At 45.2% G+C, this 22,349-nt stretch overlaps 1 protein-coding gene and 2 pseudogenes across 1 annotated transcript; 2 read left to right on the top strand and 1 right to left on the bottom strand.

The window, feature by feature from the left end:
- Positions 2,016-2,718, bottom strand: Rpl15-ps3 (ribosomal protein L15, pseudogene 3; annotated as a pseudogene).
- On the top strand, positions 4,626-18,583 carry Zfp872 (zinc finger protein 872). Its single transcript, NM_001033813.4, has 4 exons — positions 4,626-4,691; positions 13,527-13,653; positions 13,835-13,895; positions 15,878-18,583. The coding sequence occupies exons 1-4, from the start codon at positions 4,689-4,691 to the stop codon at positions 17,082-17,084; spliced, it is 1,398 nt and encodes a 465-aa protein (NP_001028985.1). The 5' UTR covers positions 4,626-4,688; the 3' UTR covers positions 17,085-18,583.
- Positions 20,953-22,043, top strand: Gm18228 (predicted gene, 18228; annotated as a pseudogene).

Here is a 22,349-nt window from a genome sequence, read left to right on the forward strand (position 1 = left end):
GCCGCTTTTGGCTTTTTTCTTGACCAATTAGCTGGCTGGTAATGGGCTGCTTCTTCCTCCCAGTCTGTTTCCTCAGAGGAGAATTCTTCATCTGCTTCAGAGCTACTAAGAGCTGGCTTCCTGAGCTCATCTAGTGACGAGTATCTCCTAGAGACCTCCGCTAATCGATCTTTCTTCTTTTCCCTTTTTCCTCTTTTTCTTCTAATCTCTCTCCAGGTATTCCTACCTAACCTTAACTTTTCCTCGGGTTCAAGACCCTTGGAAAGGCCTGTATACTTATTTTGTGTACCATATTTCCTCTTTGTTCCTACTCTCTCTCCCCACTTTACTTCTGATAGCTTGTCCTGAATTTCCTCTAGAATCCTCCCTGCCTTAACCACTTGATAACATGTGAAAAGGAACAAAAGGGCTTCTAACACTAGAAAAAATTCAAGGCCAAACATTTTCCACTTTACTTCTGATAGACTGTCTTGAATTTCCTTAGAAAGTTCAAGGCCAGGCTTACCTCGTAAAGCTGTACTCACTGGTACTCTCGTTCCCCAGCTGAAAAGTTCTGAATTCATGCAGTTGAATCCTTCTTAACAGTCTGCTTTACGGGAACCTTTATTACCGCGACCCGCAGTTCTGGTTCTGGAATGAGGGATCTTCCTTGCACCGGTGATGGTAAACTCTCGTCCCGAGTTTTTTCTCGTCCCGGAATTCGGCACCAATTGTTATTAACGCGTTCTCACGCCCGGCCAGGAAGAACACAGCAAACCAGAATCTTCTGCGGCAAAACTTTATTGCTTACATCTTCAGGAGCAAGAGTGTAAGAAGCAAGAGAGAGAGAAAACGAAACCCCGTCCCTATTAAGGAGAATTATCCTTCGCCTAGGACGTGTCACTCCCTGATTGGCTGCAGCCCATCGGCCGAGTTGACGTCACGGGGAAGGCAGAGCACATGGAGTGGAGAACCACCCTCGGCACATGCGCAGATTATTTGTTTACCACTTAGAACACAGCTGTCAGCGCCATCTTGTAACGGCGAATGTGGGCGCGGCTCCCAACACTGTCTCAAACGAAATCAAAACAAACACGCTCCCACATGAAATCTAGAAACCTCACGAGGAAGCCCTCAAAATTCATGTATATCTGGGGCTGGAGAGATGGCTCAGTGGTTAAGAGCACTTGCTGCCTTTCCAGAGGACCTGAGTTCAATTCCCAGCATCTTTATGGTGACTTACTTTCAGGAGATCCAATGCCCTCTTCTGATCTCCACAGGCACTAGTCACACACACAAATACATATATGCCAGCAAATACTCATAAAATAATAGTAAAATAAATCTTGTTTGTTTTGTTTTTGAGATAGGGCTTCTCTGTATAGTCCTGGCTGTCCTAGAACTCATTCTATAGACCAGGCTGGCCTCGAACTCAGAGATCCGCCTGCCTCTGCCTCCTAAGTGCTGGGATTAAAGGCGTGCACCACCACAGCGTGACTGAGATAAATAAAATTTTAAAAAAATTCAAGACCATGAATTTTGAGGACTTCCTTGTGAGGTTTCTTGATAACATGAGTTCATGGCGGAAGCATGTTTGTTTGTCTTGAGACAGGATTTCACAGTACAGCTGGCTTCAAATTTGTGTTGATCCTTTGATTTCAGCTCCTTGTGAAGCCAGTCTGGCGAGGAGGCACCTTGTTCCCTCCAATGCAAACAGCCCAGTACCAGATCAAAGCTCCCAAGCTAGTCCCTAGGTGAGCTCCCAGGCTAGCTCCCGGGCTAGCTCCCAGGCTGATACCCATTCCCACCACTTGGACTCCCAGGCTCTTCCAACTTACATGCTGCCTCCCACCTCAATGTGCTCCCTTGAAATTTCAGGGCTCTCCCCACCTTTTGCTATTCGCATTGTATCTTCAGTCTCACTGTACCAGCAACTCACTTTGTAGACCAGGCTGGCCTCAAACCAGGCCCTGCCTTCGAGGTTACTTTAAAGTGTCTATATCTAAATATGTTACAGTCACTTTTTTTTTTTTTTTTGACTGTCCTAAATTGTTTATTGGATATGAATTTTACAAATATCACGTGTATTAGCGGTAACGGTGGAGCTGGAGAGTATTGCGCCTTCTCCAGGCTGCACGGCGGGAACCACCAATAGTGTGGTGGAACTTGTGGCCCTTTCCAAGGCCACGGCTCTTTCGGCCAGCAGATGTCAGCCCACGCATTTCTCTGTGTTTGTGGACTGGTTTGGTGATCCACTGGGTGTCAGGATTTCTTCTGATAGCTTTATGGAACGGATCAATGAGGATAACCTCAAAAAATTTATATGTGGAATCTTCACCAACCCAGTAGGAATTCAGGACTCTCAAAGCCCCACAATGGCGCCCAGCTCTCTCCTCAGCAACAGACTGAAGGCTTCGGGCAAATTTCAGCTGGTTAACACCATGGTGGACAGGCTTGCCGTAAGTTGCACCCTTAGGAACTGGGCGTTTACGACCACCACGGCGGACACGAATCCTGTAAATGACATAGCCTTGCTTAGCCTTGTATCCCAGTCTTCGAGCTTTATCAGGCCGGGTGGGGCGGGGAGCCCTGTGCAGCGCAGAGAGCTGGCGGTATTGCCAACAGCGGACCCTCAGAAGAAAGCGCATCACGTCGGACTGCTTCTTCCTCCATAGCTCCTGGATGTACTTGTATGCACCCATCTTGGCTCACCTGATGGCTGCCGCCAGAGGAAAGGAAAGCTACAGTCACTTTTTAATTATATTTTTTGAGGTCATTTTAAAAAATGGTTTGCTGTGCTAAGGGGGCAAACACAAATCTTCATATTAGACATGTGACATATTAGACATCTCTGAGCTCTCCGGAGTCCACCAACATTTAAGATAAATATTTATTTAGTGTATAATGACTCCTGGAATTAAAGACTGTCATTAGCCACCATGTGGGTGGTAGGAGCCAAAGTTAGGTCCTCCACAAGAGAAGTGCTTAACCACAGAGCCAGCTCTTCAGTTTGCTTTTTAATTTTATTTTATACTTGAGACAGGGTTTCATGGTGTGGCTCTTTCTGGCCTATAACTATCTATGTAGGTTAGGCTGGCTTTAAACTCACAGAGATCCTCTGCCTCCTGAGTGTTTGAATTAAAAATTTGGCATGCTTCACTACTTTCTTTTAAATTTAATTTTAGAAAAGAATTGCCTTTATCTAATGTGTTTGAGTGCTTTGCTTCTATGTATGTAGGTGTGTACACCATGTGCTTGCAGTGCCCACGGAGGCCAGAAGAAGGTATTGGGTGTCATGGAGTTGGAGCTACAGGTGGTTATGAGCTGCAGTGTGGGTGCTGGGAACTGAAGCAGGGTCCTCTGAAATTGCAGCAAATGCTTTTAACCACGGGGCCATTTCTTCAGGTCTGTTGAGGGCACTTTTAAGTGTTTGTATTTAGATATGGTGAGTTCACTTTGAAGTAAATTTGGATCATACATAGTTTGTGAGATGCTGCTCAACCTGTGTTAAGCCTGAGAGTACGTCGGTAGAACCTTTCCATTTGAGGATTGAAACAAACAAACAAACAAACAAACAAACAAACACGGTGTGTGTGTGTGTGTGTGAGAGAGAGAGAGAGAGAGAGAGAGCGAGAGAGAGCTACTCTCATGAGTCTCCTTTCTTGTGGTTGTCAGGTTCGTGGTGCCTCTTCCTGTTCAGCCATCTCGCAGGCCCTGTTTATTCTGTTTTTGTTTTGTTTGGCCTCTTACTTTGGACAAAAGCAATCTCGCTTTGAAAGATCCTGACAGAATGTAAAAGGTCACAGAAGCCCTGAAACTGGCAAAATAGATTTCATTGTTAGCAGAACTAGCTTCACTGATTTAGAAAAATAGAGGTGCACAATGCTCCGGCTGCTCCTTGAACCCGTGCGTCTGCCAATGTTCTGACCATTCTTTGAACCCATGTGTGTGCCCACTGCTGAAGCCCATTGCCAGGTGTTTTTTTGATATTGGTTGCTGGGGAAGAGTCGGAAAATCTCCCTAGCAACCATAGCCGGCCCAATCCGGAGTTGCTACACCTGCACCAGACTCTTTCCTTGTACCCCTCCCATACCCATTTCTTGAGAAATCATTTTAGAATAGACATTGTTTAGCTCTGGAAATCCCCTACTCCCCGCTTCTCCTTTACCCCCGAGGGCCTATAAAAACTGGGACCCCTTCCCCCTCGGGGTTGACTCCTCTACCCCTGAGTGGCTTTCCCGAATAAAGCCTCGTGTGGTTTGCATCAAGCTTGGTCTCTCGTGAGTTCTTGGGGGGGGGGGTCCGCTGTTATCCTGAGACTTGAGTGAGGGTCTCCCTTCGGGGGTCTTTCAGCTTCATCTCGGAAGTAAATCTGTACTTTCCTGGGCCTACTCATGTCCCTCATTCAGAGGGAGCTAAGACGAACACCAAAGAGCAGTATCTGATCGGAGAATTTATTCTCCTTAAAATGCAAAGATGCTACCAGGGGAACAAACTCGGGCAGGACCAATCCGAGGAGTGTCCTGGTGCTCAGCGGACATTCAGGCGAGTGGGCGTGCCCGCGCTAGCTGTCCAATCAGGGACGCCGGAGTGTATGTTTGGGAGCGCCAGAGGCAGAGCGCCAGGAGAACGCGCTCTCCTGACTCTATTTCAGGCAGGTTCTCTGGGGTGTCAGCCACGGAGGCGGGAGCCTGGGAGGACGCGGGGAAATGGTGAGTGAGGCGGGCTGGCTGAGGGCGGGAAGTGGCATCTGTAACCCGAAGCAGCCCAGCCCGACGCGACCAGAGCGGGCCTCTCCCGCAGCCTTGGAGTCTGCGCTGGAGAGCGTTGCTGGCTCAGGTTCGGCGCCACTCGGCTCCACTTGGCTCCACTCGGCTCCACTCGGCTCCACTTGGCTCCACTCGGCTCCTCTTGGCTCGACCCGGCTTGCTCTGCCGGGCTCTGCAGTCCTCTGCCCGCCTAGCCTTGGCTCTGCCCCTGACTCTGAGACTCTGCGCAGACTTGGCTTCGACCAGCTCTGTGTTGTGGCTCCCGGCTCGGGTGCGGGGTCCTGAGAATTCCCAACCTCCAAATAACGGGACCCGTTTCCCTTTAAGGGTTCCAAGTTTGTGGGCACCAGGGTCTCGAAAGCACGACTCCATATTCTTTCTTAGCTCTCCTTAAATCCCCAGGTTTCCAAATGCCAACTCTCTCCCCTTTGGACGGCATCTTTGTCAACTGTCACCACTGCCGCGTTCCAGCCAGAGGCAGTGTTTTAATTATAAAACAAATGAATTGGTTTTCCTTTTTAAAGATTTTTTTGACTCCTTTTGAAATTACTTACTTATTGAGAAGGGTGTGTGTGTGTGTGTGTGTGTGTGTATGAGTTGCAGCTCTGAAACGAAAGGCTTCCCCTACATAAGTGTTACAGCTCTTCTTGGGCTGCTGCAGGGGAAGGTTTTCCCAGCAAAAGTTCTGCTCCAGGAGGGGAGCCCCACCCCCAGAAAGTTCTGCTCCTGGAAAAGTGTTCCAGCTCTGCTCACATAGGTATTGTGACCTGGCAATCAGTTATCAAGGAATAATACAAGGTCACACCATAACAAAGCTCACATAGAGATTTATTGGGAGAGGAAAAACCCAGGAGAGGGAACGCATTAATGTCGGGGCCCAGCCTCCACACAGGAGCGAAGTTCTCAACTGGAAGCAGAGATATCTGAAAGGCGCATAATATATACAGACTACTTTTGGGGTATCAACTGACAGGCAAATTTTCAAGGCTTACAATTACTCTCTAAAGTTCTCTTACTCTCTGCTCTTTTGATCACCCGCTCGCACTTGAGGTTGTACACACTCTGGATTCTCTTGGCTTTTCTTCGGTGTGCCCTTTTTTTATTTCTTGAACTCTCACTCCTACATACCTCTGTGTGTTCCCCTTTCACTCTCACACACACTCTTTACACACAACTCACACATATCACATGCACTCTCCTTTCACTCACACCCACACTCTCCATATACACCTCACATTCCCTCTTCACTCACTCTCACATTCTATTCTCACTCATTTTCACATTCCCTCCTCACTGACTCTCCACATTCTCTCCTCACTTACTCTCACATTTCCTCCTCACTCACTCTCCACAATCCCTCCTCACTCACTCTCACATTCTCTCCTCACTCACTCTCCACATTCCCTCCTCACTCACTCTCACATTCCCTCCTCAATCACTCTCAAACTCTCACATTCCCTCCTCACTCACTCTCCACAATCTCTCCTCACTCACTCTCACATTTCCTCCTCACTCACTCTCACATTCCCTCCTCACTCACTCTCACATTCCCTCCTCACTCACTCTCACATTCCCTCCTCACTCACTCTCACATTCCATCCTCACTGACTCTCACATTCCCTTCTTACTCACTCTCACATTCCCTCCTCACTCACTCTCCACAATCTCTCCTCACTCACTCTCACATTCCCTCCTCACTCACTCTCACATTCTCTCCTCACTCACTCTCCACATTCTCTTCTCACTCACTCTCCACATTCTCTCCTCACTCATTCTCACATTTCTTCCTCATTCACTCTCACATTCTCTCCTCACTCACTCTCACATTTCCTCCTCACTCACTCTCACATTCCCTTCTCATTCACTCTCACATTCCATCCTCACTGACTCTCACATTCCCTCCTCACTCACTCTTGCATTCCCTCCTCACTCTCACATTCCCTCCTCACTCACTCTCACATTCTCTCCTCATTCACTCTCACATTCTCTCCTCACTCACTCTCACATTCCCTTCTCATTCACTCTCACAATCCATCCTCACTGACTCTTACATTCCCTCCTCACTCACTCTCCACAATCTCTCCTCACTCACTCTCACATTTCCTCCTCACTCACTCTCACATTTTCTCCTCACTCACTCTCACATTCCCTCCTCACTCACTCTCACATTCTCTCCTCACTCACTCTCCACATTTCCTTTTCATTCACTCTCCACAATCTCTCCTCACTCACTCTCACATTCCCTCTTCACTCACTCTCCACATTCTCTCCTCACTCACTCTCACAATCCCTCCTTACTCACTCTCACATTCCCTCCTCACTCACTCTCCACAATCTCTCCTCATTCACTCTCACATTCCCTTGTCACTCACTCTCCACAATCTCTCCTCACTCACTCTCACATTTCCTCCTCACTCACTCTCACATTCTCTCCTCACTCACTCTCACATTCTCTCCTCACTCACTCTCCACATTTCCTCTTCACTCACTCTCCACAATCTCTCCTTACTCACTCTCACATTCCCTCCTCACTCACTCTCCACATTCTCTCCTCACTCACTCTCACATTTTCTCCTCACTCACTCTCACATTCTCTCCTCACTCACTCTCACATTCCCTCGTCACTCACTCTTCACATTCTCTCCTCACTCACTCTCACATTCCCTCCTCACTCACTCTCACATTCCCTTCTCACTCACTCTCACATTCCATCCTCACTGACTCTCACATTCTCTCCTCACTCACTCTCACATTTCCTCCTCACTCACTCTCACATTCCCTTCTCATTCACTCTCACATTCCATCCTCACTGACTCTCACATTCCCTCCTCACTCACTCTTGCATTCCCTCCTCACTCTCACATTCCCTCTTCACTCACTCTCACATTCTCTCCTCATTCACTCTCACATTCTCTCCTCCCTCACTCTCACATTCCCTTCTCATTCACTCTCACATTCCATCCTCACTGACTCTTACATTCCCTCCTCACTCACTCTCCACAATCTCTCCTCACTCACTCTCACATTCCCTTGTCACTCACTCTCCACAATCTCTCCTCACTCACTCTCACATTTCCTCCTCACTCACTCTCACATTCTCTCCTCACTCACTCTCACATTCCCTCCTCACTCACTCTCACATTCTCTCCTCACTCACTCTCCACATTTCCTCTTCACTCACTCTCCACAATCTCTCCTCACTCACTCTCACATTCCCTCTTCACTCACTCTCCACATTCTCTCCTCACTCACTCTCACAATCCCTCCTTACTCACTCTCACATTCCCTCCTCACTCACTCTCCACAATCTCTCCTCACTCACTCTCACATTCCCTTGTCACTCACTCTCCACAATCTCTCCTCACTCACTCTCACATTGCCTCCTCACTCACTCTCACATTCTCTCCTTACTCACTCTCACATTCCCTCCTCACTCACTCTCCACAATCTCTCCTCACTCACTCTCACATTCCCTTGTCACTCACTCTCCACAATCTCTCCTCACTCACTCTCACATTTCCTCCTCACTCACTCTCACATTCTCTCCTCACTCACTCTCACATTCCCTCCTCACTCACTCTCACATTCCCTCCTCACTCACTCTCACATTCCCTCCTCACTCACTCTCCACAAACTCTCCTCACTCACTCTCACATTCCCTCCTCACTCACTCTCCACAATCTCTCCTCACTCACTCTCACATTCCCTCCTCACTCACTCTCCACATTCTCTCCTCACTCACTCTCACATTCTCTCCTTACTCCCTCTCACATTCCCTCCTCACTCACTCTCCACAATCTCTCCTCACTGACTCTCACATTCCCTCCTCACTCACTCTCACATTCCCTCGTCACTCACTCTTCACATTCTCTCCTCACTCACTCTCACATTCCCTCCTCACTCACTCTCACATTCCCTTCTCACTCACTCTCACATTCCATCCTCACTGACTCTCACATTCCCTCCTCACTCACTCTCATGTTCCCTCCTCACACACTCTCCACAATCTCTCCTCACTGACTCTCACATTCTATTCTCACTCACTCTCACATTCTCTCCTCACTCACTCTCCACATTCTCTCCTCACTCACTCTCACATTTCCTCTTCACTCACTCTCACATTCTCTCCTCATTTCACTCTCACATTTCTCTCCTTCACTCACTCTCACAGTTCCCCTTCTCATTCACTCTCAACATTCCATTCCTTCACTGACTCTCACATTCCCTCCTCACTCACTCTTGCATTCCCTCCTCACTCTCACATTCCCTTCTCACATTTCCTCCTCACTCACTCTCCACATTCTCTCCTCACTCACTCTCACATTCCCTTCTCATTCACTCTCACATTCCATCCTCACTGACTCTTTTTTTTTTTTTCCATTTTTTATTAGGTATTTAACTCATTTACATTTCCAATGCTATACCAAAAGTCCCCCATATCCACCCACCCCCACTCCCCTGCCCACCCACTCCCCCTCACTGACTCTTACATTCCCTCCTCACTCACTCTCACATTCCCTCCTCACTCACTCTCACATTCCCTCCTCACTCACTCTCCACAATCTTTCCTCACTCACTCTTCCCATTCTCTCCTCACTCACTCTTCGCATGCTTTCTTTATTTACCCTTCACACGCTTTTCTCATGGTCTCTCACCTTTTTCTTGCCCCAGTCTTTTATTGATACTCCAAGAACCGCTAGAAAAAAAAAAAAAAAGACATTGTATAATCATTGCCAAATTGAATTCAAAAGAATAGCCACATTCCACAAGGAATCAAGAATTACAATTGTTCCCCAAAGTTTCAAGCTTTCCCTATTCCCAAGCCTGTGGCCAAAATAATAATAATTGAAAACTTATCATTACTTGAACTTTTTAACTTTTGACTTATTATACTTCAGAATTCAGAGTTCTGAGGTCAGCTACTTGCATTTTCTTGTGAAGCTCTAATGATAAATGACATGGGCAAAGCTGCCAGGCAGTGGCCAGAAAGAATCAAGTTAACCCTTAACTCAGTAGTTCCGCTAGCTTTCTGCTTCTGCACATTGCACACAGTGACTCTCCTAAGAGTCCCAGTGTTCTGACTTAGTTCTACTAGTATAAGATTTTATGTATTCTATACTTGTTTATCCAGAAATCACTCTTAAATGTTGTGCAAAACTTATTTCTTCTTTTCTTGGGGTCCCAGTGTTGACTCTATTTCATTTTCTAATAATTTCTTCAAACTTACTTCTCAAAGTCAAGCATTAATCTGGAACTACCATTGAGCAGTTATTACATTGTTTCCAAGATGAGAACACACAGCATGCGCCTGGGCCATTAGGACTGTGTTGTGCTGTGCCCCTATGTTTAATTTTTAATTGTTTAAGAACCATTACATCAAGGAACATCTAGTTTCACAGAATTCGCCAGAGCAGAAGGAGAAAGAAGTAGGAAAGTCAGAATAATTATGCACACCAAGGCCAACTGAAAAGCAGTCATGCACAAATGAAATCTATACAGCTGTTGTCCAGGGCTAAGGTTAGGAAAAATGGGAACAAATGTTTTTTTACAAAGAGCTGCCTTGGGCTACTGAGATGTCTCCATCCCGGCCTCCTGCAGGCAGTCCCTGTCATTGTATGCTGTCCCCAGCACTAAGAACTGCTTCTGTAGGATTTCTTGGGGGTGAAGATCTCCAGGGTGAGAGTAGATGGAATTTCAGTTCCTAAGCCTGGTGACCTCAGGCATTGATGCATTTTCCTGTCTAGAGATTTGTGGATTTCTGTGGCAAGCTCAGGGATAGATAGGATTCTGTTTCTTATCCCTGGTCTTGGGGTTGGGCTCAAGCGTGGGTCAGAGTGTCCTTTCCTTTGCGCTTTTATCCTATGGAGGTGTGGTGATGTCTTACTTAGGGTTTACTGCTGTGAACAGACACCATGGCCAAAGCAAGTCTTATAAGGACAACATTTAATTGGGCTGGCTTACAGGTTCAGAGGTTCAGTCCATTATCATCAAGGCAGGAATATGACATCATCCAGGCAGGCGTGGTGTAAGAGGAGCTGAGAGTTCTACATCTTCATCTGAAGGCTGCTAGCAGAATACTGACTTCCAGGCAGCTAGAATGAGGTGTTAAAGCCCACACCTACAGTGACACACCTACTCCAACAAGGCCACACCTTCAAATAGTGCCACTCCCTGGGCCAAGCATATATAAGCCATCACAGGTGGTGTAAGAGGTGTTGACAGAGCCGGTGTGTGGTGGGAGGACAGAGGACCACTTGCTGGATTCAGTTCTCCTCAGGTTGGAACTGCGGTCTTCAGGCACAGTTGCAAGTGCCCCTACCTGCTGAACCATCTTGATGTTACTATGACTATTAAATAAAATGTTTTGTTGTTTTTTGTGTGTCTATGTTGAGTGCATGTTGTGTGTGTGTGTTTGTACCTATGCCTGCCTCTGTGTGTGTGTGTGTCCATACATGTGCACACACACATGCAGGGACCCACTTATTTAACATATTAAAGTGGACTTTGGCTGCCAACTTTCCCTCAGCAGTGACCTGTTACAGGGTCATTCTGGCTGGCATACCCTACCCTAAATTCTCCAGCCCGGATGCTGGGCTGGGTCCCTTCTTTTTTTGGTTTTTCGAGACATGGTTTCTCTGTGTAGCCTTAGCTGTCCTGGTACTCACTTTGTAGACCAGGCTGGCCTCGAACTCAGAAATCCGCCTGCCTCTGCCTCCCGAGTGCTGGGATTAAAGGTGTGTGCCACCACCGCCCGGCTCCTCCTCCTCCTCCTCCTCCTCCTCCTCCTCCTCCTCCTCCTCTTCCTCCTTCTCCTCCTTTTTCTTCTCTCTCTCTCTCTCTCTCTCTCTCTCTCTCTCTCTCTCTGTCTTTCTCTGTCTCTATATCTGTCTCTCTCTCTCTTGTGGTCTGGGCTGTCAGCATTGCCTGCCTCTGGATTGATCAACTTGAATAGATTTATATGCTTCTCATATTTTCCCTAATGTAAAATATATATAATTTAGAAACATGTAAAATATCTCCAGAGTTTGTCTGTAACACTTTTCTTTACTGGGCCACACCTCCTAAAGATTTCCCTCCTTCTATGGTACTTGGAAGACTCAAAGTGTATCTTTAAAATGCAGCCATTGCTGACTTGATTGAAGTCCTTTCCAGCTGTGGTGCGACACTGGATTTTGTTGCTTTGCTTTGTTGTGGGGTATTCTCTTGTTACCCCATTGGGAAAACTGCAACTAACCCTTTTCTCTTGGAAGCCAGTGTGACTGAGGTGCATGGTTGAGGGTCTTGGAGCAAGAGCTACTCTGGTACTTGATCTTCTGTCTTCCTGTGCTAAGGAAGGGAGAAGCTGCCCAAGGCCCCTGAGTACAGGGCACTTGGGTGGCTCTTGGACTTTGATGTAACCTCCTGGCTGCATCAAGTGGGAGGAGGAGAACAGGAATGGTTGAATCTGTGATACACATCACATACATGTTAACAATCACTGGTTCTCTAAGAGAACATTTTCATTCAACTAAGTTTGATCTATTGCTTTCAGGGACCTAGCCAGTTTGCAGTTTGGTGTTGATATCAGTTGAAATTCCACAGATTTTCTGTCTCTCCCTCTCCCTCCCCCTCCCCCTCCCCCTCCTTCTCTGTCTTATTCTTTCTTTGTTGTTGTTGTTGTTCTGAGATAGGGTTTTTCTGAGGAATGACCCTGGGAATTCCCTTTGTAGACCAGACTGGCCTTGCACTCAGTGACCTGCTTTTAGAATAGTGGGATTAAAGGTATGCCCCCCACACCCAACTGGCCTTCTGTTTTCATGTGTGTAACTATAATAGAAGAAATTCTCATTCTCCCTCCCTCCTTCCCTCCCTCTCCAAGTGTGCCATTAAGCCGTCATACAGATTTGATATATTTTATGGAATAGCTTGTGATATGGTTTATACTAAAGCAGGAGATGAAAGTTTTTTCAAACCTAAAATGAAAAACTTTTAATTTGTGGGCCTGCAACTGACTCCACCTCTGTCTCTGACCATTGCCATCTCAGTTATTCTACATCGCCCTGCCCTGAGTTGGGCCAGGCTGGGCCCCGGAGAGTGTGACTAGCCAGCGAGGAGTTGGGGTGGGGGAGCTTCAGGTGGCGCTTCAGGGGAGCAGGCTCTTCCCAAGCAGCAGGGTTACAGCTCTTACAACAGAAGCTCTTAGACAATAGAGCAGTTCTCACACCTTTATTCCTCCAGGATACGATTCTTATCTACAGTGCTGGGGCGGGTCAGGGTCTGACAGCAGGTACTTCTCATTGGCTTGGAGATACCTTATCTGCATGTGGGAGGGCTTGGCACTGCTCCTATGTGACTGATGGCCACTGAGCTCTCTGGGGCAGAAGTCATCGTGGGAGGCTGTAACTGCGTGACAGGAGCTCAAGGGGCATGGCCAAATGCCTGCTGTTCCTTGCAGGTGACAGTCACCTGCTGGGTCACTGGGGTTTTAAGCCTGAGCTGGGCCAGGCACCGGACTGCCTATCACAGCTCACCACCCCATATTACTTCATATAGAAGGTCTCCAGGATGCTCTGCAGCCATACACCTATCTGAGCACAGTCAGACTTGGACTGGTCATAGTCCTGTAGTAGAAATAACTTGCAAGTACTCGTGTTGTTAAATTTATGAGCAGCTGAGTATAGACAGATCTTGTAGTTAAGGACCAAGTTATAGACGTGTTGTAGGAAGCAGAATCATGTGAGTCTCTTCATGAGGTGAGTGTTGTCATGTTCGCCATTCTTCTTTCATGGGATGTTTTAGGACTCAGTGGCTTTTGAGGATGTAGCTGTGAACTTCACCCATGAGGAGTGGGCTCTGCTGGACGATTCTCAGAAGGAACTGTACCAAGATGTGATGCAGGAAACCGTTGATAACCTGGCTTCTATTGGTAAGAGTGAAATTCCTTAGCCCTAGGTAATTAAAGAACAAATGTCTCTTGCTCATCAATGAGATTTCACTATTCAGCTGTAAAGGAATGCTTTGGTAAGTAGGTATGCTAGATTATGATGGTTCCTCGTGGACCTAGAACCTATGAGTTTTTCTGTCATTTAATTTTTTTTTCCTTTTAGGGGAAAATTGGCAAGACCAGAGCATTAGGGATCAGTGCAAAACTCAGGGAAAATACATAAGGTGAGTTGTACTCATTAAAGAACTGGAGTCCTATGATGGAGTCTTAGTATGTCATTGGAAACACAACAAAACTCCAATTTCATGTTTTTTTATCATATAAAATATAAATATTTATATTTTAAGTAAAATACATATTACATTTTGTTGTTGAAATCATATAATTTCAACCTAGAATTTCTACCCCGTCTTTGACCCTTTAGTTCCTAGACAAAAGACACACACAGCCTTTATGTTTACAATAAGCCTTAAACAGTCCCAGAGCCAGGCGGATCCCTACCCACTATGCTACTAGAACCTACTTTCCCATCAGTGACCCCAAGTTATTACTTATGACCTGCTGTGTTTCACCTAGGCTGCTCTGAGCCCCAGTTGCCCAGCTGTCAGGGCCATGTTTTTATGGCTCACCTAATCCATGCGGTTTCTCCTCCTTCCTCCTGCACCACCTTCTTAGACCCCAAGGCCAGGAAACCCAAACCCACCTATGTCTCTTCTGCCCAGCTGTTGGCAGTTGACATGTTTATTTACCAATCTGAAATAACTTGGTGGCAAAGTCTACATGCGGACTGTCTTGGCTCTGGGACAACCAGGTCCTGGGGGCTACATTCAGCATTACAATAAATAACAAAAGACCAAACCTCAACACCTATTTTCGAAAGGGTCCATGATTTTTTAAGATTTTGTTTTTGGTGCTGGAGAGTTGAGTGAGTGGTTAAAGGTACTTGCTGCTTTTGTGATGGACCTGGGTTCAGTTCTCAGTACTGAAATCAAGTGATTCAACCTCTGGTAACTCCAGCTCCCGGAGATATGATGCCCTCTACTGTTTTCCATGGGCACTGCACCCACATTGTACACATACATACAGGCAGGTGCATACACATAAGTAGCAAAAAAAGTAAATATTTATTTTAAATTACCTGTGTGTGCATGAGTTTGTGCATATTTACGTATCGTCTGAGGATTGCCAGAAGATGGATTACCTGGAGTCACACGGTATTGTGGGTTGCCCAGTGTGGGCGGGAACCAAACTCGGGTGCTCTGGAAGATCAGTAAGTAACCTTAACCACAGAACCATCTATCGCTCCAGCCTCCTAAGAGGATGATGTCATCCTCTTTTCCCTTTTTAAAAGTTTTTTTTTTTTATTCGTCTTAATTTATATGTCTCTGTGTGGGCATGTTTGGACAAGCACAGGTTCCCACAGAATCTATAGAGCATCAAATTCCCTGGAGAGCCAGAGTCAAAGCTGATTGGTTATATGTACCAGATGTGGATGCTGGGAGCCAAACTCAGGTCCTCCATAAGAGCAGCCAGGGCTTTTTTTTATTTAGGTTTTTTTTCTTCATTGTTGTTTTTTATTTTTCGAGACAGGGTTTCTCTCTGTAGCCCCGGCTGTCCTGGAACTCACTCTGTAGACCAGGCTGGCCTCGAACTCACTGAGATGCACCTGCCTCTGCCTCCGAGTGCTGGGATTAAAGGTGTGCACTACAATTATCCAGCTCACCAAGAAATTTTCAAACTGATACAGCCGAGCAGTATTCAAAGAATAACTCCCCTTGAAACAGTGTTAAGAAACTGCATGTAAAAACAGAAATAAACCACACAATATGAATATCACTTATAATTTTTTTAGATGCACTTATTTTATGTGTATGGATGTTTTGCTTCCATGTATGGGTATGTACATGCCTAGTACATGCGGAGTTTAGAAGGTGGTGGATCCTTTAGATCTGGAGTCACAGGCAGTTTTGAGCTATTACATGGGTGCCTGGAACAGAATCTCAGTTGTCCGCAAGAGCAGCAAGCACTCTGGACTGCTGAGTCACCTCTCCAGGCCCAGTGTCTTCATTTTCATAATATCTGTGCTCAAACTCTTTTAGAGTACTCATTTTGTACATGCTCCTTGAAAATAGAAAAAGTATAATCTATGTTTATGACATCATGAATGATTATAAAGTTGTTAATAATGTGATTCTCAATCTCACAGTGCTCATGTAGAACAGAGACCCCGCGAATGGAAAAGTGCATGCAGGGAAGTCTTCACCCAGCTTCCAGCTCTTAAACAGCAGCATATTCTCCCTGGAGTAAAGCCCTGTGAATGCGGTATATGTGGAAAAGTTTACTCCTGTCGTTCCTCTCTTAAGAGGCACATGCAGTGTCATAGTGAGCACACACAGTGGGAGAGTCACGGATTCAGAGGGAAGTTATACCAGTGTAAGGACTGTGGGAAAGCATTCAGCTTTCAAAGTTCATTTAGAATACATGAGAGGACTCACACTGGAGAGAAGCCCTACATGTGTAAGGAATGTGGCAAAGCCTTCATTTATCACACCACTTATCAAGGACACATGAGGATGCACACAGGAGAAAAACCCTATAAATGTAAGGAGTGTGGGAAGGCTTTCAGCCACCCCAGCTTGTTTCGAAACCACGAACGAGCTCACTCTGGAGAGAAACCCTATGAGTGTAAGCAGTGTGGGAAGACCTTCAGATATTACCAAACCTTTCAGTTACATGAGAGGACTCACACTGGAGAGAAGCCTTACCAGTGTAAGCAGTGTGGGAAAGCTCTCAGTCGCTCCACATCTTTTCGAAGTCACGAGAGGATCCACACTGGAGAAAAACCATATAAATGTAGAAAATGTGGCAAAGCCTTTAGATTCCCCAGTTCCTTTCGCAAACATGAAAGAATTCACACTGACGAGAGGCCTTATGATTGTAAGGAGTGTGGGAAAGCCTTCATTTCTCTCCCAAGCTTTCGAAGGCATGTGATATTGCACACTGGAAACGGGCCTTACAAATGTAAAGAGTGTGGGAAAGCCTTCGATTGTCCCAGCTCATTTCACATTCATGAGCGAACACACACTGGAGAGAAGCCCCACGAGTGTCAGCGGTGCGGGAAGGCCTTCAGCTGCGCCAGTTCTGTTCGAATTCATGAGAGGACTCACACGGGAGAGAAGCCCTATGAGTGTAAGCAGTGTGGGAAGGCCTTTAGTTCCTCTAGCTCCTTTCGCATGCATGAACGAATTCACACTGGAGAGAAACCCTATGAATGTAGGCAGTGTGGGAAGGCCTTTAGCTTCTCTAGCTCCTTTCGCATGCATGAGAGGACTCACAAGGGAGAGAAGCCCTATGAATGTAAGCAGTGTGGGAAGGCCTTTAGTTCCTCTAGCTCCTTTCACATGCATGGATGAATTCACACTGGAGAGAAACCGTATGAATGTAAGCAGTATGGGAAGGCTTTCAGCTGCTCCAGTTCTGTCCGAATTCATGAGAGGACTCACTCGGGAGAGAAACCCTATGAGTGTCAGCAGTGCCACAAGGCCTTCAGTTGCTCTCATTCTTTCCGGATCCATGAAAGGACTCACACTGGAGAGAAGCCCTATGAATGTCAGCAGTGTGGGAAGGCCTTCAGATGTTCTCGCTCCTTCAGAATACATGGAAGAACTCATAATGGGCAATGATCCTTTAAATGTAAGTCATGTGGTAAAGCCTTCCATTGTCCCACTGCCCTTTGAAGATACTCTCTTGCTTAGAGAAATACTGTGAACAAAATAGAACTGGAAAACCTCTCATTTCTCTAGTTGTGAATCCCAGAAAAAAAAAAACCCTATGTGTCTATGTGATGGGAAAACCTTCAGTGGATATGCAACTTCATAAGGCCACATAGATACACAGGGGAAAATAAACCCCATACATTAGGTAGTGTATAAAAGTCCTCAGTTGCTCAGTTATCTGGAAACCACAAACTTGTATTACAGGATAGCTTGATGAATGCAAGCATTGTGGGAAACCATCAGTACTCTGCGCCTTCCAAACATGTGAAGAGGACCCTTAAGAAGTGAAAAGTAATGATTAATTTCCTATCTTATTGAATATTTACATGATACTTATTTGAGAAATTGTGAATTTATGAAGATAACCACTGGAAAGGAATTCTGTAAGTGTGGACAATATGAGGAAGTTCCATGTAAGTTTGTATATGTATATTTTTGAAAAGTCATAAAATGAAAGAAAGGGAGTTTTCTTTTGTCATATGCTCATTCTTTTTTTTTTTTAAAGATTTATTTATTTAACTATGAGTACACTGTCACTGTCTTCAGACCCACCAGAAGAGGGCATCCAAATCCATTACAGATGGTTTAGAGCCACCATGTGGTTGCTGGGAATTGAACTCAGGACCTCTGGAAGAAGAGTCGGTGCTCTTAACCACTGAGCCGTCTCTCCAGCCCCCATATGCTCATTCTTAAAACTGTGACTCTGGACTATAGATTTTTGTTACTTTTGCTTATATGAGCATTGAGGTTAGATTATTCTGAAAGTCATCATTAAATAATGGTACATAAATTTAATAAGTACTGGGTTGGTTGGTTTTTTGGGCAGTTACTATATTTTTAAAGATTTATTTACTTTGTGTATATGAGTACACTGTAGCTGTCTTCAGACACCCGAAAAGTTTTTTTCTAGTGATTTCTTAGAAGCACTTCATTAACTATTCCCAGATAATCTGTACTAACTCAAGTATTATTTTCCCTTTTCTTTAAGGATATACTAAATTTCCTCATTGCAATTACACATTTTCAGATTACAATTGTTTCAGGTTAAGCAATATTATTGTGTTTAAACATTGGGTTTTACTACTGTTTACTTGTGTTACTTTTCATAAAACTAATTAAATTTTATTACGTTTACTTATTCATTTATGTGTTTGTGTGTGTAGGTCAGAGGCTAGTTGCTGGAATTGGTTCTCTCCTCCAACCATGTAGGTTTTGGGGACTGAGCTCAAGTCATACACTTTGGTGGTGAGTAAGTCCCCTTACTCAATGAACCATCTTGCTGCTCCAAACCGATTTCTAATTTGTAATACCTAAAACTTAATTTACAATTTTTCCCTCTACCAAGAGTCTAGAATGGTCGTGCACGCCTCAAGGAGAGAGGTAGTATGAGTTGCAGGAATATTGATATGCACAGTCTGGGGGGAGACAATGCAACAGGGCTTTTGTGTGTGGGGGGAACTTAGGGTCTTGCCAGGTAAATTAGTTATTATTCAGTGATGTGACACAAAGTTTTTCTGTATTAGATAGTGTAATCTAAATTATATTGAGTTACCATTTGCAGTTTGTACTTGTTGACATAAGACTGTGGGGTTAGAAGGGTCTTTTTACAATTAAAAGTCTCTTAACTGTGCGATCCACTAAAATATTTTCTTCCTTCAAGAGGGAAAAATATCAGGCACAGTCACGATCAAAGCAAAAATTAAACTCCAACTGTCCAGTGTCTGGGATCCAACTCAAGATCTTCTGGGCTCCTCTAAGGGCTAGGGTCACTTCTCCAGCCATGCCTTTGTAACACACATCTTGTCTTCTGGGCTCCAGCAGCCTGTACTCCACTGCTGCTGCTGTCCCTGGTGGTCATCTCATGGTACTGGCATCTCCAAACACTGCTATCTTCCGTAGTAACTAGGCTTCACCAACAGCCTCTCATAGGCTCTCTTCATGGTGCCAAGCCTTAACTCCTTTACATGACCCCTTCTGTCCTGGGACATCAATTGCAGCTGAGGCTGCACCTTCATCAATGGCCTTCCATAGCCTCCCACAGTGCCAAGTCTCAGCTGCTCTTCATGACCCCCTTCTGCCTTCAAAACCAGTACCACCTGGGTAACTCTTACATATTACCAAGTCCAGCCACAGCAGAAGGTACAACCTTGGCTATCTCTGGAACACAGCCTCTGTGCTCTCAGAAAACACTTCCCAGAAGATGTCACCTCAATGATGCTGGTCTCTTCTTAGTCACCGCTAATTTCTTAGCTCCAGCTAACCAGCATCAATAGTCCCAGTAAGGAAAAGTTTTCACTTTAGTAGTTCTGGTATCTTGTTAATCACAGCTGATTCTTCTGCCCCAGCTAGCCAGAACCACAGAATCTTCACAATCAAACTAGCAATGGCCCTGAAAAGAGTCTTTAATTTCCCCTCTGAAATTACACAAGCCAGGCCTCCATCTTCTGCACTGTTCTCAGCATTATCTTCCAAGCTCCTACACAACATCCCACAGAGCTCTTAACACCGAATGGATCTTCTGGCCCAAAGTTCAAAGTCCTTCCACAGTCCTCCCCAAAACATGGTCAGGTTGTCACAGGAATACCCCACTATGCTGGTACCAATTTCTGCCTTAGTTAGGGTTTTACTGCTGTGAAAAGACACCATGACCAAGGCAAGTCTTATAAAAAAAAAAAAAACAAAACAACATTTAATTGGGGCTGGCTTACAGGTTCAGAGGTTCAGTCCATTATCATCAAGGTGGGAGCATGGCAGTATCCAGGCAGGCATGGCGCAGGCAGAGCTGAGAGTTCTATGTCTTCATCCAAAGACTGCTAGTAGAAGACTGACTTCCCAGGCAACTAGGGTGAGGGGGTATTTAAAGGAAGGAACCACAACTCAAGGAGGTGGGAAGGGCGTTGTTGGAAAATACCAAAAATACCAGTTAAGAGTCACAAGGAAGTACAAAGTTACAAGTGTCAGGTTATCTCTCAAGACAGTTTCTAAGAGCCCCTAACAATCTAAGAGCTCCTAGCAATAGCACCTTTGCATAGTGGGTTCCAGCAATGGTCAGGGTGGGTCAGGGTGACTTTCTTTGAATGAACATTCTTTGAACCCAGGAAGCGGGTGGGTGGAGGAAGGAATGTCGCTATCTGTTTTATGATTAGGATACCTTGGAGCATTGAGTTTACTACTCTTTCAGGACCTCTTTCCCCTCAGGAACCTGAGTCAGGACATTGCCTACTGGCTTGCCCTCTCCATGGCTTGCTTGGCTTGCTTAGCTTGCTTTCCCATATAACTGGGACCACCTGTCTGGGAGTATCCATTTACATTGAGCTAGCCTTCTTGAACAATCAAAAAACAATACCAGGTAGATAAGCCCACAGGCCAGTCAGATGAAGGGAGTTCTCAACTGAGGTTACTTTCTGGACTACTCTAGTTTGTGTCTAGTTGGATAACACATCTCACTTTTTACAGAAGTCGTGTGGTAGAGAGATTTTCAAAAGGAAAAGAATATTTTCAGTATGAAGAAAGCCAGATTCCAGACTTTAGTCTGAGCAAGGAAACTGGTGACAAACCCTGGGAGCACACTGTATATGGTAAAGTCTTTACTGCTCACGAATCTCTTCACAGGCATATGGGTGCTCATACTGAACACAGATTCTGTGAGTGTCAAGATGTCATGAAGACTCAGTCAGCTAAGACACATGAAGTGGAAAAGACTTAAACTATAGAAACACACTGTAAATGCAGAAGTTGTGATGTGCTATTCACTTCCTTAGCAAACTTTCAAAGACACTTGAGAATAGACAGTAGACATGGACCTTGTAAATCTAAGGTATGTGGAGAAACCTTTATATCCCCCAGTGCGCTTCAGACACATGAAGAAGTACACATTCAAGATAAAACCTGTCAGCCTGCTCAGGACTCAGGTACTTTCAAAGCTTTTCAATTCCTCGAAAGTGCTCTCACTGGAGGTAGATGTTATAAATGTAAGGAGTGTGGGAAAACCTTCCACTGTTCAGGTTCTCTGCAAAGACATTTAAGGGCTCATACCAAAGAGAGACCTTACACATTTGACACATATGGTAAAGCCTTTGGTCACAAGAGTTCTCTTTGAGTCCGTGTCAAAGTCCACAAGAGAGGGGATGGATATTGTGAATGATAGGAGTGTGGGGAGGCCTTCCTCTCTCTCGAAATGTCTCAATGGCACACGATAACTCTCCCTGGAAATTGGTCTTATGTGTGAAGAATGTGGAAAAGCATTTATTAGTCAAGTTCCACTTCAAGTACATGAAGAACTGCACAGTACAGAAGATCCCTGTGAAATGTAACCCTGTGGTAAAACTTTACATAGTTCCAAGTCCCTTCAAAGACAGGAAAGAATCCATACTGGAGAGAGACCCAGCGAGTGTAAGGAATGTGGGAAATCTTTTAATTGTCCCAGCTCCTTTCAAAGGCATGAAAAAAACTCACACTGGAGAGAAACCATTCGAGTGTCAAAAGTGTGGTAAAACATTCTCCCACTCCACATACCTTCAGATGCACGTGAACATCCACAGTGGGGAGAAACCCTATGAGTGTAAAGTGTGTGGGAAAGCGTTTCCTAGCTCAAGTTCCATTCCAGTACACAAGAGGTGCTGGGATCACTATACTTGGCTTTGAATTATTTAGTGTCTTAAAATTTTCATTGTGAAATCTTTCACCTTCTTGGTTTGGTTTATTTTCTCTGTGATTGGCAAGCTAGATTTAACTGGATTTTTTGCTACTTTTTGTTCCTTTCAACTACTTCATTGTTTTTCTGTAGAAAGTTACTGGCTCTTGCACATTGACTATATCCTCCTCTGTTGAAATGGTTTATCAGGTCCAAGAGTTTTCTAATGGAATCTTGGGTCTAATATCTATGAGTTTATGTCATCTGCA

Source organism: Mus musculus, chromosome 9 (assembly GCF_000001635.26).
Source record: "Mus musculus strain C57BL/6J chromosome 9, GRCm38.p6 C57BL/6J".
Lineage (NCBI taxonomy): Eukaryota > Metazoa > Chordata > Mammalia > Rodentia > Muridae > Mus > Mus musculus.